Source organism: Heloderma suspectum, chromosome 1, assembly GCF_057233095.1.
Source record: "Heloderma suspectum isolate Gila_16-S chromosome 1, 16-S_ref, whole genome shotgun sequence".
Taxonomy (NCBI): domain Eukaryota; kingdom Metazoa; phylum Chordata; class Lepidosauria; order Squamata; family Helodermatidae; genus Heloderma; species Heloderma suspectum.
Genome location: NC_139458.1, coordinates 150,983,754 through 150,997,603, shown reverse-complemented (window position 1 = coordinate 150,997,603; position 13,850 = coordinate 150,983,754). Strand labels below are relative to the sequence as shown.

General features: G+C 44.1%; 1 protein-coding gene across 5 annotated transcripts in view; it reads right to left on the bottom strand.

Moving 5' to 3' along the window:
* The window catches only part of EPB41L5 (erythrocyte membrane protein band 4.1 like 5), a 106,224-nt gene extending 92,777 nt beyond the window's left edge, over window positions 1-13,447 (bottom strand). For 3 of the 5 annotated variants that reach the window (XM_084806995.1, XM_084807013.1, XM_084807022.1), the window contains exons 1-2: window positions 13,371-13,447; window positions 1,154-1,338 (exon numbers count right to left, since the gene is read on the bottom strand). In XM_084806995.1, coding sequence (XP_084663121.1) covers window positions 1,154-1,333 — 180 coding nt within the window. In that variant the 5' untranslated portion in view covers window positions 1,334-1,338; window positions 13,371-13,447. Of the gene's footprint in view, window positions 1-1,153; window positions 1,362-13,370 lie in introns of all 5 variants that reach the window. The other 2 variants (XM_084807005.1, XM_084807030.1) reach the window with 1 other exon arrangement.
* Between the last annotated feature and the right edge of the window lie 403 nt (window positions 13,448-13,850).

Here is a 13,850-nt window from a genome sequence, read left to right as displayed (position 1 = left end):
AAATGGTTTGGGACTACATTATCTGAAGGACTGCCTATACCTATATGAGCTTGCCCAAGCATTGGGATCAGCATGAGGGGCCCCACTCTTTGGCCCACCAGCAAGAGCCCTTAGGCTAGTGGGTTCTAGGGATAGGGCTCTCTCAGTGGTGGCCCAAGACCTTTGGAACTCCTTCCCCAGGGAGATACATATGGTGTTATCACAGCTGATTTTTTTAAAAAGACCTTGAAGACACATTTATTTTAGTCTGCCTTTGGTGCTTAAAAATCAATAGGTCCTGCTACTGCTGCTGCTCCATATGTGTGTGTTTTTAATTCTAATTGTATTGGGGGGGTTATTTGTAATATTGTAACCAGCCTTGTGAAGGGCACTGTGCCCTGCAAGGTGGGTCAAAAATCTTTTAAATAAATAAGTATTTAGGCGCCATTAAGTACAGAGAGAGAGAGAGAGAGAGAGAGAGAGAGAGAGGTTGGTGTAACGCAGCACAACAGCAAAGCAACAAGGAGGCTCTGTTTGGATCCACTGTGGATGCAGTCAGTCTTAAGGTAAAATGTATTTAAAAAGATCGTACAGCTACTGATGAGGGTGGAAGCTGAAACTTTTAGCTTAAAATATATTGTTAATACTCTGTTGTTAGTCTTTTTATCGTGTGTGTGTGTGTGTGTGTGTGTATATATATATATATATATATATATATATAATATCTCACAAAGCAGTGAAAATGAAGCAATGATCTAAGGTTTCCGAGGTGCTGTTCACTGGCATGTCAATATAAAATAATGGAAAGTCCTCTGGCACCTAAAACACTAACAAATTCACCATGGCAAGAGCAGACTCTTACCTAAGAAAGCTCATGTTACAAATGTGTTAGTCTTTAAGGTGCCACAGGTGTATAAGACTAACAGGGCTTACCTTTTTGAAGTTTAGCACTTAAAATTGAAATAAGACTTCTGAAAATATATGATTTCAGGTCCTATTACCAACAGCTCTGAATAACCTTTTTGCATATTAACATGTATTATTAAACTGCTGCATGGTTGACTATTATGACATGCATACACAGACATGTCTTATTCAACTCAGAGAGAAGGAAGAGCACACTTTCTCAAACATGACTCAACAATGTTGAAAAAGAAACTGAAATGTATCATACCGGTAAGTCCACACTGACATCAGTCCCATCCAGCAATGAGACACGGCATGTAATTATAGATTTCTCATCTCCAGCTGCAGGGATGTGAGTTGCAGCTCGTTGAGCCTCTCTTAGCCTTTCCTTCTCGGCATGTTTGCGCATAGACCTACGCCCAAGTGTCCGTCGAAAGAAACTCAGCATCGTTACTAAACAGGCCAAGAAAAAAAAGCTGTGAATGTTTCAAAAGGGAAAAAAGAGTGATAATTACAAATTATTATAAAGCAAGGCAGTTAAATATTCGCATTTCATAATGTTTCTAACTGTTCCTACACTAAGAAACAAAACAAAACACTTGCAAAATAGATATTCTTACTGCTCCCTACATTGCCACCTCCTCTGTCATTAGTACCACCCAAAAGAAGTGCTGCCTCCAAAACTACCTGGAAATGAGATAACCCAAGAACTCAGGGGCTGCCTTGCAGATGCCTACTTCAGAAATATACCCAGATCTTTCTGAGAAACAATTGCAGTGCCCAAGCAGTTTAGGACTGCAGAACTGCAGTAAGGGCATAGGGGGGAAGTACGGATTTATAACTGAATTCCGTAACAATGGGAGAAATTGGCAGATAGTTCAGTGTCTGCCATATTTTTTATGGCATTATACAGGACCAGTTTTACATATTGCCACAACAGTATAGCTCAAGGAGGCACCACTGTTGTTTAAATATAAACCTTCTGAATTCAATTATTTGACGAATAAGGGAGAGCCATGAGGGTGAAGACAAATATTATTTTGTTTCTCAGTAGCAAAAGTTGTTGAAGTGATGCAAGCAAGAGTACAGACCCCCAACATTTGTTCATGAGTGCTCTGGGGTTCAAACATTACTGGATAAAAATGGCCTAGTGGTTTCAAAGTAGCCTCCACATTCACTTTCCTATTTTAAGGAAGGAGAGGCTGGTTGCATGTTCTCTTTTTGTACAAAACAGATCTTATCTGCAGACAGATTCCATAAAGGTTTTGAGGGTGACAGAGGAAACCAGCCCACCCGCATGTTGTACACATCAAGAGCATTCTAGAGCCTGCACCTTGCATGACTCATAGTTGAATCCAAACAACCTGGTTCCCTGACAGAAAGTTTCATCCTCCTCCATGAGCCAAAAAGGATAAATTGGCGCATACGCCTTCCACCTTCTGTCTGTCTGGACTTGCCTGCCACATGCTATTGCTGTGAGAAGATGAAATTCTTAAAAGGTCAAGCTGGCACAACTGGAAGATTTAAATTTTAAACTACTCCAGAGATACTGCTTAGGGAATAAGCCCAAAGTAATATCAATGTAATCTAATAATATCTACTCCCATTCAGAACAGTAGCCTCCATTAATTCAAGGCTGGTTGGTTTTTAAACAACTCAGCCTAGCTTAAAAAGCAAAGAGTCTGAACTCATAACAACTTATGACTATATAAAGCTGTCAATAGCTGAACAAGTGGTCTGATTCAGTATACATCTATTATTGTCTACTTTGACTGTTAAGACTCTGTGGGGTCTCAGACAGCAATCATTTCCCATCCTTTTATTCAAGTTCCTTTTTAACTGGAGATGCAAGGAAATGAACCTGGGGTTTCTGTAAACAAATTACTTGCTCCACCACTGAACTATGTCCCCTTCTATATAAGAATATCAAGTAAAACACGTCCATTATTAGAATAAAGATTCCTGTAGCACCTGAATGACTAATTTATTATGACAGGAGCTTCCACAGACTATAATCTACTTCATCAGATACAAGAAGTGTTATTGAGAGGCTCTGATAAATACACAGTACATTTGGTTGGGAAAGGGGTGGGATTGTAAACAGTGAGGTTAGAAGGAAATTAAATGCAGAAAGTACTGATGGTGACAATCACATTATTAACAATAGCCATTCACAAAACAGTTGCTGCTGAAAACACAAACCTCCTAGCACTACGTAAGACACTTAACACACGTAGCATGATTTAAAAAAAATAAAATAAAAAAAATCTTTATCCCGACTCAAGCCCCTGGGGATAGAAATGAACTTCTTAATTGTAACTCAGAATTCTATCACTCTAATTTCCCTTTGATGTTTCTTTGCTCCACAATGGCCACTCTGAAGTCAGCGAGAGAGTGTCCTGGAAGGCTGAAGTGTTCTTCCACTGATAATTGAATATTATCATTTCTTATATCAGCTCTGTAACCACTGATTTATTTCCACAGAGACTGGCCTGTTTGCCGTATGTAAAATCCAATAGAGCATTGCTTACAGAAAATGGAATATATCACATTGGAAGATGAGCAAGTCAATGAATCCCTGATGTTGTGGGTGACATTACTAGGTCCTTTAATAATGTTGCCAGAGTAGATGTGATAACAAAATTGGCATCTGGGTTTGTTACAGAGTGTGTTTGTATCCTAGTTATTTAGCCTGTTTCTGGTGAGTAGCTATTTTAGGTTGGAGGGCTGCCTGTAAGCGAGTACAAGCCTACCACCCAAGGCCTGTGAGAGGCAAGAGTTATTGTCTAGAGTGGGCTGTATCTCACTGAACTGCTCTGGGGGTTTTTTCTCTTGTTGCAATGCTTTTAAGGTATTTATTGTTTTATACTGTTTTTCTATTGTACTATATGTGATTCTATGTAAACCGCTTAGAGCTCCTGGGATGTCAAGCATATAGAAGCAGCTTAAATAAACAAGCAAATAAATTGATGATACATTTGAGCGGCTTCAGCTGGGAGCTATAGGTGACAAATGGTATTCTATTGTTTTCTCTTCTAGGGCTGTGCTGTAGTATGTTATTCCTGGATACCATTTTGTCCTTGTTATTCTTTTTTTAACACTTCATTGGGTGGGTCTTGTGGCTTGAGGAATACCTGGTGCAAATCCTTAAGTTATGAGTCTCTGCCCAATGAGTCTGAATACATACAATTATATCTCAGATCTTGGCTGTAGACAATGGATCTGGATCTTGTGGTGTGTTGTGGGTACAAGCTGGAAGCATGTAAGTATGTGTACCAGTCAGTAGGTTTCCAATATAAGATAGTACTTATATGTCCATTAGGTAGTTACACATTCGTGTCGAAAAAGTGATCCTGTTCTATGGGCTAGTCTGGGTTCAGGTTGATGATGGGGTAAAGTCCTGGTTGAACGTCTGAAGTGCCTCCTGTCCATGAGTCCAGATCATAAAGACGTCACCAGTCATCAAGAGGTTCAATTCAATCTCCAGAGGCTTGAATCGGAATATCTCGGAAGCTAAGCAGGGTCAGCCCTGGTTAGTACTTGGATGGGAGACTGCCCGGGAATCAGGCTTCCTGCATTGAGGAAGTCAAGGGCTCCTTGGAGGCCTCTCTGTCTAATCCAGTAGCCAAGTCCAGACACAGACAAAGGGATTCTTTTCAAAGCTTTATTCCTCTTTTACAACTTAACAACTCTACTGTTAGCAACTAGATATGAGCAGCAGAGTACCTCTGCCCTAAGTTGGAACAGTTGGTCACTGTTTGAAAGGGAATCACTGGCAGACCCTGAACTTAAGGGCTAGGGAGAGTCCCTCCCCTTTTCCCTTGGATCCTCTGGGCGCAGCAATTGTTTGCGCGCCAACCGGGCACTACGCCTCCTTTCTGCGCCCTCCATTTGGCGCCGCTCTCTGCGTCGGCGTCGCACATCCATCAAGTCTGCTTCCCGTGCTCTGTCACTCCCAGGACTGCTATCTAAGCTAGGAATGCCAGTGGGAGGAATCTCCGTCATCTGTTGGCCCTGGGAAAGAAGAGCGCGCTCCTCTCCCAGGAGCGACTCCTCTTCCTCAGAATCAGAACTACTCTGGGATTCTATGGGCTCAGTGTCCACCCTGACAAGTGGGGGGTTGGACTCAATGGTCTCGCAGGCCCTTTCCAACCCTATGATTCTATGTTTTTTAAAAAACTCACACTACATATATTAACTGGCTTACCTAGTGCCAGGATGTTTGCGTTTTCAGCAGCAACTGTTTTGTGAATGGGCACTTTTGATAATATGATTGTCACTATCACTACTTCCTACAATTTCCCTCTGACCTCACTGTTTACAATTCTCCCTCCCAGTTATATGCACAGTTTGTGTACCTGAAACACTTTATGCATCTGAATAAGTGCACCATAGTCAATGGAAGTTTCTGACATAATAAATGTGTTACCCTTTAAGGTGCCGTAAGACCCTAGCCTGCTTCACACATAACAACCCAGAGTATGAGTTGTCATTGAAGTATGGGTTATTGCTGAATCGTGGGTTGCCATTACATGTGAAACCTGCATTATGGTTTCATTATAGCTTGTTAACCACAAACAACCCAGAAAGGGAAAATTTGGTTAGTTGTTGGGTTTTGAACTCTGGGTTGTTTGTGGTTAAGAACCCACAAGTAAAAGCATAGTGCAGGGTTTGAACCCATGATTTAACAACAACCCATACTCAACCTGTACTCTGGGTTGTCGTTACATGCGAACCAGGTCTCTTTATTGTTTTTGCTGCAACAGACTAATATGGCTACCCCTCTGGACTTTATTCCAAGGAGGCACATTGTTCAAGACTCAAAGGAAGAATCTAACATCGCACATCCTGGGCAAGACAGTAGTTATCACCAGATACTAATAAGTCCATCCCATATTTATTGCTACATCTGTTTGCTGAACCACCCCATGCATCTTTCCATAAACATAAGACACTGAAGGCACTACAGGGTTTTATGCACCCATGTAGAGATTATCACTTCACCTCTGGAGATACACGTAACTGCAATGCTGGCAAGAAAAATCTTTCAGGATGATCTTTCATGAGATGTGTGTGGCAGATGAAAGAGGCTGGGGAAGTCAGTAACACTCATGGATGGAATTATGTGTATATTTGAACATGGAGGCTGAGAGGACACAGTCATCATAGTAGCCAAGTGTGTGTACTGAATGTGTGCAACTGTGATATGAAGCTACAGGGAGTTACTAAAAGGCAATTTTTGAGATCAGAACAAAACTTGGAATCAGATCTGTAGCCTACCAGTCAAAGCAACACTGCAGCTGTAAGTTATCCCATATGTTCTTAATTCTTAAACAACATATGCACAACAGTGTAGCAATTAACCTCAGTACTCTCAAGACCCCACCGGTGTTTTTAAAACTGTCATGAGTATATCACTGAAAAAGAGCACCAATTAATGTCAGGTTAAGGCAACTAACAAATCAGTTTTGTTAAGACTTGTGATGCCTGCAAATATCAGAACTGACAAACATGCAGTATGTTATTGTTTCTGAATAAGCCTTTGACAACAATTCAAAACAGACAACAGCTTGCATTCCAACTATCAGAACCATTCAAGCTTAAATTTTTCCTGCCCACAAGATATTTCGTGCTCTCTAGGTAAAGGTTTTAATGCTTTAAGATTTTATATTGTTTTATGAATAAATAAAATAAAAATAAATAAAGGAAGAGACACTCCTAATAACAATATTTAACAGCTGTAGTATAACCACCCTTGTATTTACCTGTTATGTGTATAGGGCAGGGGTGAATATTTATTAATTTATTTGTGGCATTTATATACCATTGAATATAATAAACCCTCTCAGACTTCAGGCTTATGGAATCTATGTTGTTTACTAGAACCCCAAGATCCACCAACAGGAGCTTGGTACAAAGCCATACACTTTGAATTACAAAATTCTGAGACCAGGAATTTGTTTTGAGTACCAGAATGGAACGGAACTGACAGTGCTTCTACACAAAAATCCACTTCTGATCTCCCCAGTTTTTCTTCATTTAAGTTAGAGGTGGGAAATATGCAGATGTTTTGGCCTACAACTCCCATCAGCTGTAGCCAACATAGCCAATTGTGAGGGATCATGGGAGTTGTAGGCCAAAAGTTGCCTACGCCTGATTTAAGCATTGTAATTTAGTGTGCGGGGGTGTGTGTGTCATTTTGTTGCAGCTATTGAGAGTCAGAAATTCTTCCCTATCTACTGAAAAATCATATAGGATTTCTCCCTGCTCCTCCCCCTTGTAGCCGCTGTGGTAGCCAACTATGCTGGCTACCTCTCCATGCTTGCAAAACAGAGCACAGTGATGGGGAAAAGGAGGTGGTGATGGGGGCGGGGGGGAGAGGGAGACTGGGGATGTGGGGCTATGAAGTATCCCCAGCCTCCTTCCTTCTCCCTCCCCAAAACCTCCACTAGACAAATGAAATTGTCCATCTAGCTAAAATGTACACCTTCCACTCTGCATAGGATACTTATAAGCCTCCAAGTTTGGAGGGTTACGAGTACCTAATAGGCCAAGAAGAATTGGTAAGAATAATAAACATGTCGCTTTTGGAAAGTGTAACTGTGCCATGGCAAAATCACCAAACATTAAAGGTTCAGGGTGTATTTTTGTTTCAGGCACACAGCCAGTCCCCAGAAGAGGAATGAATTGCTCTGTTACCAAGTCCCAAAGGGAGGGCCCCAAAGTTATTTGCAAAATCCAAGTGGATGTTTTATTTTTGGTTCTAGCATGATCAGTCAAGAAAATTACTGGGCTAGCTCAGAGCTGCCTTTATTATACCGCCTGGGAACTCAAAAGCGATCCTCCATGCTTTGCCTCCTTGCTCAATCAAGGGGGTGTCTTCATGAGCGATTTACTGCAAGTTCACTGCATTTGGAGGTCATTCAGGGCATGTGATGTTGTGGCCATCTCGTAGCCATCCCAGAGATTTTCACGGAAAACCCTGTTTTTGTGAGACTACTTTTAGTCTGATTGTTTTCCTTAATTCCACTTGTCTGTGCTTCTGTTACAGTGTGTACAAACCCCACGCATTTACATCAGCATGATAGCCCTGCCCAGGGGTGTGTCTTTCACCTGGTTGTGACCTCACTGACCCCAGTCAAGGGGTGTTCCCCCAATGATTCCTCTCCCTGTGTTTCCCCGATGTTTCCACTATTTTGCAGCTGGCTGTTCTGGAGTTCTGAGCTACCTCATGGTATTTACTTCACCTTGCCTACCACTAACCTCTGGCAGCCACCCCCCAAAAGTATAGGTGTGCTCTGCTCAGCAGCCTCTACCTTTAGAAAAACCACAACCCTTAAAAGCACAACTTTGAAATAGCACATTGCTGCTCCATCATGAGCCTGAAGTAAGCTCCAATCACAGCCACCTGGGGGAATGGGATTATTTACAAGTGGAGTATGGGGTGGGTGGACACAGAGTAAAAAAAGGTGAAGAGACCAATGAGTGAGGCTTGTTTCCCACCCCTGTGCAGGCTCCCCGTTGCTACATTACGAATGCTCCCATAAACTGGAAAGAACATTACTGCAATAAAGCGGAGAGGGAATTTTACATACTAACTTAGAAACCAGAGAACATCAAAGAACCCCTCATGTTACCACAGTAATATGTAAAATTCAATCACTTTAGTTAGCTCCCTTTCAATCTTTAACACTCCCCCCCTTCTGTGCATATTTACTCAGACAAAATAAATCTCACTCCCTTGCAGTGAAAGGATTAAAGGCAGTAAAGTGTAGTAGTTCACCCTAAAGCACTCTTTCGCTTCTTCATTGCTCTTAGATCGTTATTGCGACATGCACTTCTTTGATGTTCTGCAGTTTCTGTTATCCAAAATCACTTTGCAGTAATGATCTTGCCTTCTCACTGAGAGCAGGGGAAAGGGGAAAGGGGAAAGGGGAAAGGGGAAAGGGGAAAGGGGGAAAAAAGGAGGAACATTTAATAATAACAATAATTATAATGGGAAGGAATCCTTTCCAAAATGGGCAAGCTGAAATATGAATTTGAAGACTTCTTTGTGAACCCAATCTTCCAGAGCTTCCCCACACCCCAGTTTCACTGCATCCCAGCAGCCTGCTTCAAACTCAAGTCTTCAAATTCATATTTCAGCTTGCCCATTTTCGAAGGGATTCTCCTGGGCATTATTATTATTAGTATTATGTTCCTCTTTTTGTTCCTCAGAACTTCTCTGGGAGATGAAGGCTGCAATTCTAAACCCACTTACATGGGAGAAAGCCCACTGAACCCAATGGGGCTTACCTCTGAGTAGAGATGCATAGGATTGCAATGTTGCCCATTTCTAGCTCCCCCCACCCCAATTTCGCTATATCCCAGCAATCTGCTGCTGAGTTACTGCTCCCCACCCCATTTTCCCTCACGTGTGCACTTGTGTACTCATTCCACCTCCTCCTTTCTCCTTCCGCCTGCTCAAAATGACAAAGCAAAGTCATTACTGCGATAGAGGGGAGAAGTGATTTTACATAACAGAGAAACTACAGAACATCAAAGAAGCACAAGTCACAATAGTGATCTAAGACAGCAACAGAGAAGCAAAAGAGTGCTTTAGGGCGAGTTACTACAGTTAGCCTTTAAATCTGGTTCCCTTGCAGTGAAAGGGTTATTTCTTACTTCTGAGTAAACATGCACAGAAGGGGGGAATGTTAAAGATTGAAAGCAAGCTACCTAAACTGATTGAGTGTCCCCACTAATGCAGTAATGTGAGGGGTCACTGCTGCGCATTTAGTCCTGTCGCTATTGTGGTTTTAGAGGGAAACTAAATTTTTAAAAATTGGGTGGGGGCGCTAACACACACACTAGCCAGAGAAAGCAGAAGGGGCAGAACAACGTGAGAGTGGGAACAGGCTCTCTAAATGACGACGTGGACGAGGCTCCACCCAGTAGCCACCCAAACAATTTGCAATAAAGTGTGTTGTGATGAGCTGAGAGCCCCAGGCTAGCTTTGGGATAATCTGAGCTTTCAACACCTGGGCATCCCCAGATTCAACTCCAGTAAAAACCATAACAAAGTGGAGAGCGAACTAAATCCATCGCTGTGGAGATTCCCTCCAAGTAATCTAAAGTGAAGATGCCTTCCCCAAAACATCATTCACAGCTCCACAAAGATGTTCAGTTCATACTCTGAGAACCGTGGTTTTAAGAAAGTGGAAATCGCCTTGGCTAGGACAAAGAAAAAGAAAAAATGTGGATGAGATGGAGGATAGGCGAGATGGTAGGGGCAGCATATTTTGTGTATAGCATAGTAGCTATGTATGTAAATGGTAGAAGACACAAAATAGAGAGCTCACCAAGAAAGAGAGCAGAAAGGAGAAATATGGTCAATATAGGGTATTACCCATCCTGCTGCAAATGGCCCCTACGGAGGAATGAATCTGTAGTAATTTTTTTTCCACAGAAGCCACAATTTTCTAGCTCCAATATTATACCAGTATTCCAACATGGGTACAAGCGGCTTTTTAGCTCACATCCACCCCTAACATAGCAACAAAACAGATGTCTACGGCCCACTCCTGGCAGGTGGCTACTAGGAGTGAGGCAGGTGGCTACTAGGAGGAGGGCTTTTTCTGCTGTGGCACCCCGGCTTTGGAATGAGCTCCCTAGTGAGGTTCACCTGGCACCTACATTGCATTCCTTTCGGCACCAGGTGAAGACCTTTTTATTTTCCCAAGCATTTTAGCTTTCTAGACTTTTAGCTTTGCTGTTTTAAATCTGTATTTTAAATTTCTGCACTGCTGCTAGGCTTTATTGTGGCTGTATTGTTATATTCCAGAAAAACGTCTACTTCTGCTTCACTGACTACGCTAAAGGCTTTGATTGTGTGGATCACAACAGACTCTGGCAAATTCGTAAAGAGATGGGAGTACCAGACCACCTTATCTTTCTCCTGAGAAACCTGTACGAGGGTCAAGAAGCAACAGTAAGAACTCGACATGGAACAACCAACTGGTTCAAAAATGGGAAAGGAGTACGACAAGGCTGTATATTGTCACCCTGCCTATTTAATTTATATGCAGAGTACATCATGAGAAACGCCAAGTTGGATGAATCACAGGTTGGAATTATGATTGCTGGGAGAATTATCAACAACCTCAGATACGCAGACGATACCACCCTAATGGCAGAAAGCGAAGAGGATCTAAAAAGCCTCTCGTTGAGGGTGAAAGTGGAGAGTACAAAAGCTGGTTTGAAACTCAACATTAACAAAACTAAGATCATGGCATCTGGCCTCATCACTTCCTGGCATACAGAAGGGGAAGAAATGGAAGCAGTGACAGATTTTATTTTCTTGGGCTCCAAGATCACCGCAGACAGTGACTGTAGCCATGACATTAAAAGACGCTTGCTCCTTGGGAGGAAAGCTATGGCCAACCTAGACAGCATAGTAAGAAGCAGAGACATCACCTTGCCGACAAAGGTCCGTCTAATCAAAGCTATGGTTTTCCCAGTAGCAACGTGTGGCTGTGAGAGCTGGACTATAATATAGGAAGGCTGAGCGCCGAAGGATTGATGCCTTCGAACTGTGGTGCTGGAGAAGACTCTTACGAGTCCCCTGGACTGCAAGGAGGTCAAATCAGTCAATCCTAAAGGAAATCAACCCTGAGTGCTCATTGGAAGGACAGATACTGAAGCTGAAGCTCAAATACTTTGGCCACCTAATGCAAAGAGAAAACTCCCTGGAAAAGACCCTGATGCTGGGAAAGACTGAAGGCAAAAGGAGAAGGGGACGGCAGAGGATGAGATGGCTAGATAGCATCACCGATCCAAATAATATGGACTTCAGCACACTCCGGGAGAGAGTGCAGGACAGGAAGGCCTGGCATGCTATGGTCCATGGGGTCACGAAGAGTCGGACACGACTGAACGACTTAACAATTGTTATATTGTGGCTTTAATGCTCTATATATTTTAAATTGTTTTACTGTGTGCCATTTGGTTTTAATTTTTGTGAACTGTCCAGAGAGCTTCAGGTATTGGGCGGTATAGAAATGAAATAAATAAATAAATCTCTTGCACAGGAAACTGCATGGAGCCTTCCCGCCCCACAGGTAATCCACCACATGTAAAGAATATGCATGTGTTTGTTTCATTATGTTTAGGAAATTTTAGTGTTTGGGGTGGAAGCATACAGCTAAAATATGTTTGGAAAGAAGTGGAAGAACCAGACATATGGAACATGGTCACATCATCCCAGTCTCAATAAGAAAATGGGTTACAGTTCAGTCTTGGAAAATAACAATGTCTGTATTTATAAATTAATCCCTAGGAAGATGAAAAATAAGCTAATATACCCCTGAGTGGCTAAAGAAGGGGGAATAGAAAGTATCTGAGTATGGGTGCTATGGAAATCTAGAAACTGGGTGGCAGAGAACAATTAGACCAGTTTCCCTTTTGTTAAGGGTGATGGCATGCTCAATATAAATGGAAAACACTGGCTTTCTTCACATGGAGATTTTATCCCGTGATTGAGATTGCTCTCTCATGGAAGTATGCAGGTTCCTTACATGACACCTTGGCCCTCCAGGGCGTCTCCTGCACTAAATGCCCTTTGTTTCGTTTTTAAATAGGTCGCAGCTAATGAGCTACTAAATTACCCCCTTGTGTTCCGCTTCAGTTTCCTCCATGAAAAGAGTAAAAGCAGCAAGAGGAGCGAGATCAATGAAAGATAATGGGAGACAGATACGGGGAAAGGGGTGGGGGTTAAAGAAGCACATGAAAAAGGGAGTCGTCGTGATCCTGCGTTTAGAACGGAAGCAGAAAGCCCCTTTTGAAACGCAGGATTTTAGGCTGGTGGAGAGATGCCCCATCACTCACAGACCACAGGCAAGGAATACAGGTAGGGCGTCTGAGAGCCAAACTAACCCGAAACGCGGTATTTAGCGGATGAAAATATAACACAGAGGCAAAGGAAAAAGCGGCCGTTAAATACCTTTTTTTTAAAAGCCACTTTTTAACCATTCCTGATGCACTTCGCCCTCATGTTTACCATCCCTACTGCCACCTTTGTCACCATTTGGGCACGCCCACCCCCACCCGAAAAAGCAGCGCGACATACTTTCTGGCCGGCCCACAGGAGCGACCGGGGACATGAGGTCTCCGAAACGGCGGCGCTTAGCGCCACCGAAGGGGTGCGCGGGGGGGGGGGAGGCGGCTCAAGACGGCGACCGAAGCCAGGCGCACGGCGGAAGGCGGCCAGCCCGAGCTGGGGAGGGATCCGTCGAGGGGCTGACGGGCGGCGAGGCACGAGCGCCTCTCGAGCGGTGCGGGGGCCGTCACAGGCCAAGAAGCGGAGGACCCCGCGCGCTCCCGAAACGGCGGACTCGGAAAGCGCCGCGCCGGGCTCGGAAAAGCAGCAGCCCGGACGCGGCTCTTCTCGTCCCCTCCCCTGTCGCCTCAGGAGAAGCGGCCCGAGCCCCGCGCACACGACCACTTACCGGCCCGCCTGCCTCCCGGCGGCTCTGCCAACTGCTCTTCTCCCCGACCCGGCCGGCGGCGTCGACAGCTATGAGGCGAACGAATCGCGGAGAGTTACGAGAGAAGGGACGGGATGAGGGGCGGAGGCAAATGGCCGCTGAGTGAGGCCGAGGAGCCGCCTCTTTCCTCCGCCCCGCCCCGGGCCTCCTCTTAAAGCGCCCGCCGCGAGAGGGAGCGGCGGGAAAAACGGCAACGCGAATTCCTGGCTTCCCCGCGCGAGGCGCCGCCTTGCATTCCCACGGCGCGCGGAAAGCGCAGTCGGGTTTCGTTTAAAGCCGAGAACGCCTGCGCGTGGGTTTAAGTCACGAGATTGGCTTTAAGTATCTCGGGGCCGGTCACGCCTCTGACGAAGCTGGCCGTCCCCTCGGAAGCTTATGCCGGAATAAATGCGTCGTTAAGGCGCCAGACGCTTCGTCGTGCTTGCTGCAACGGACTAACAC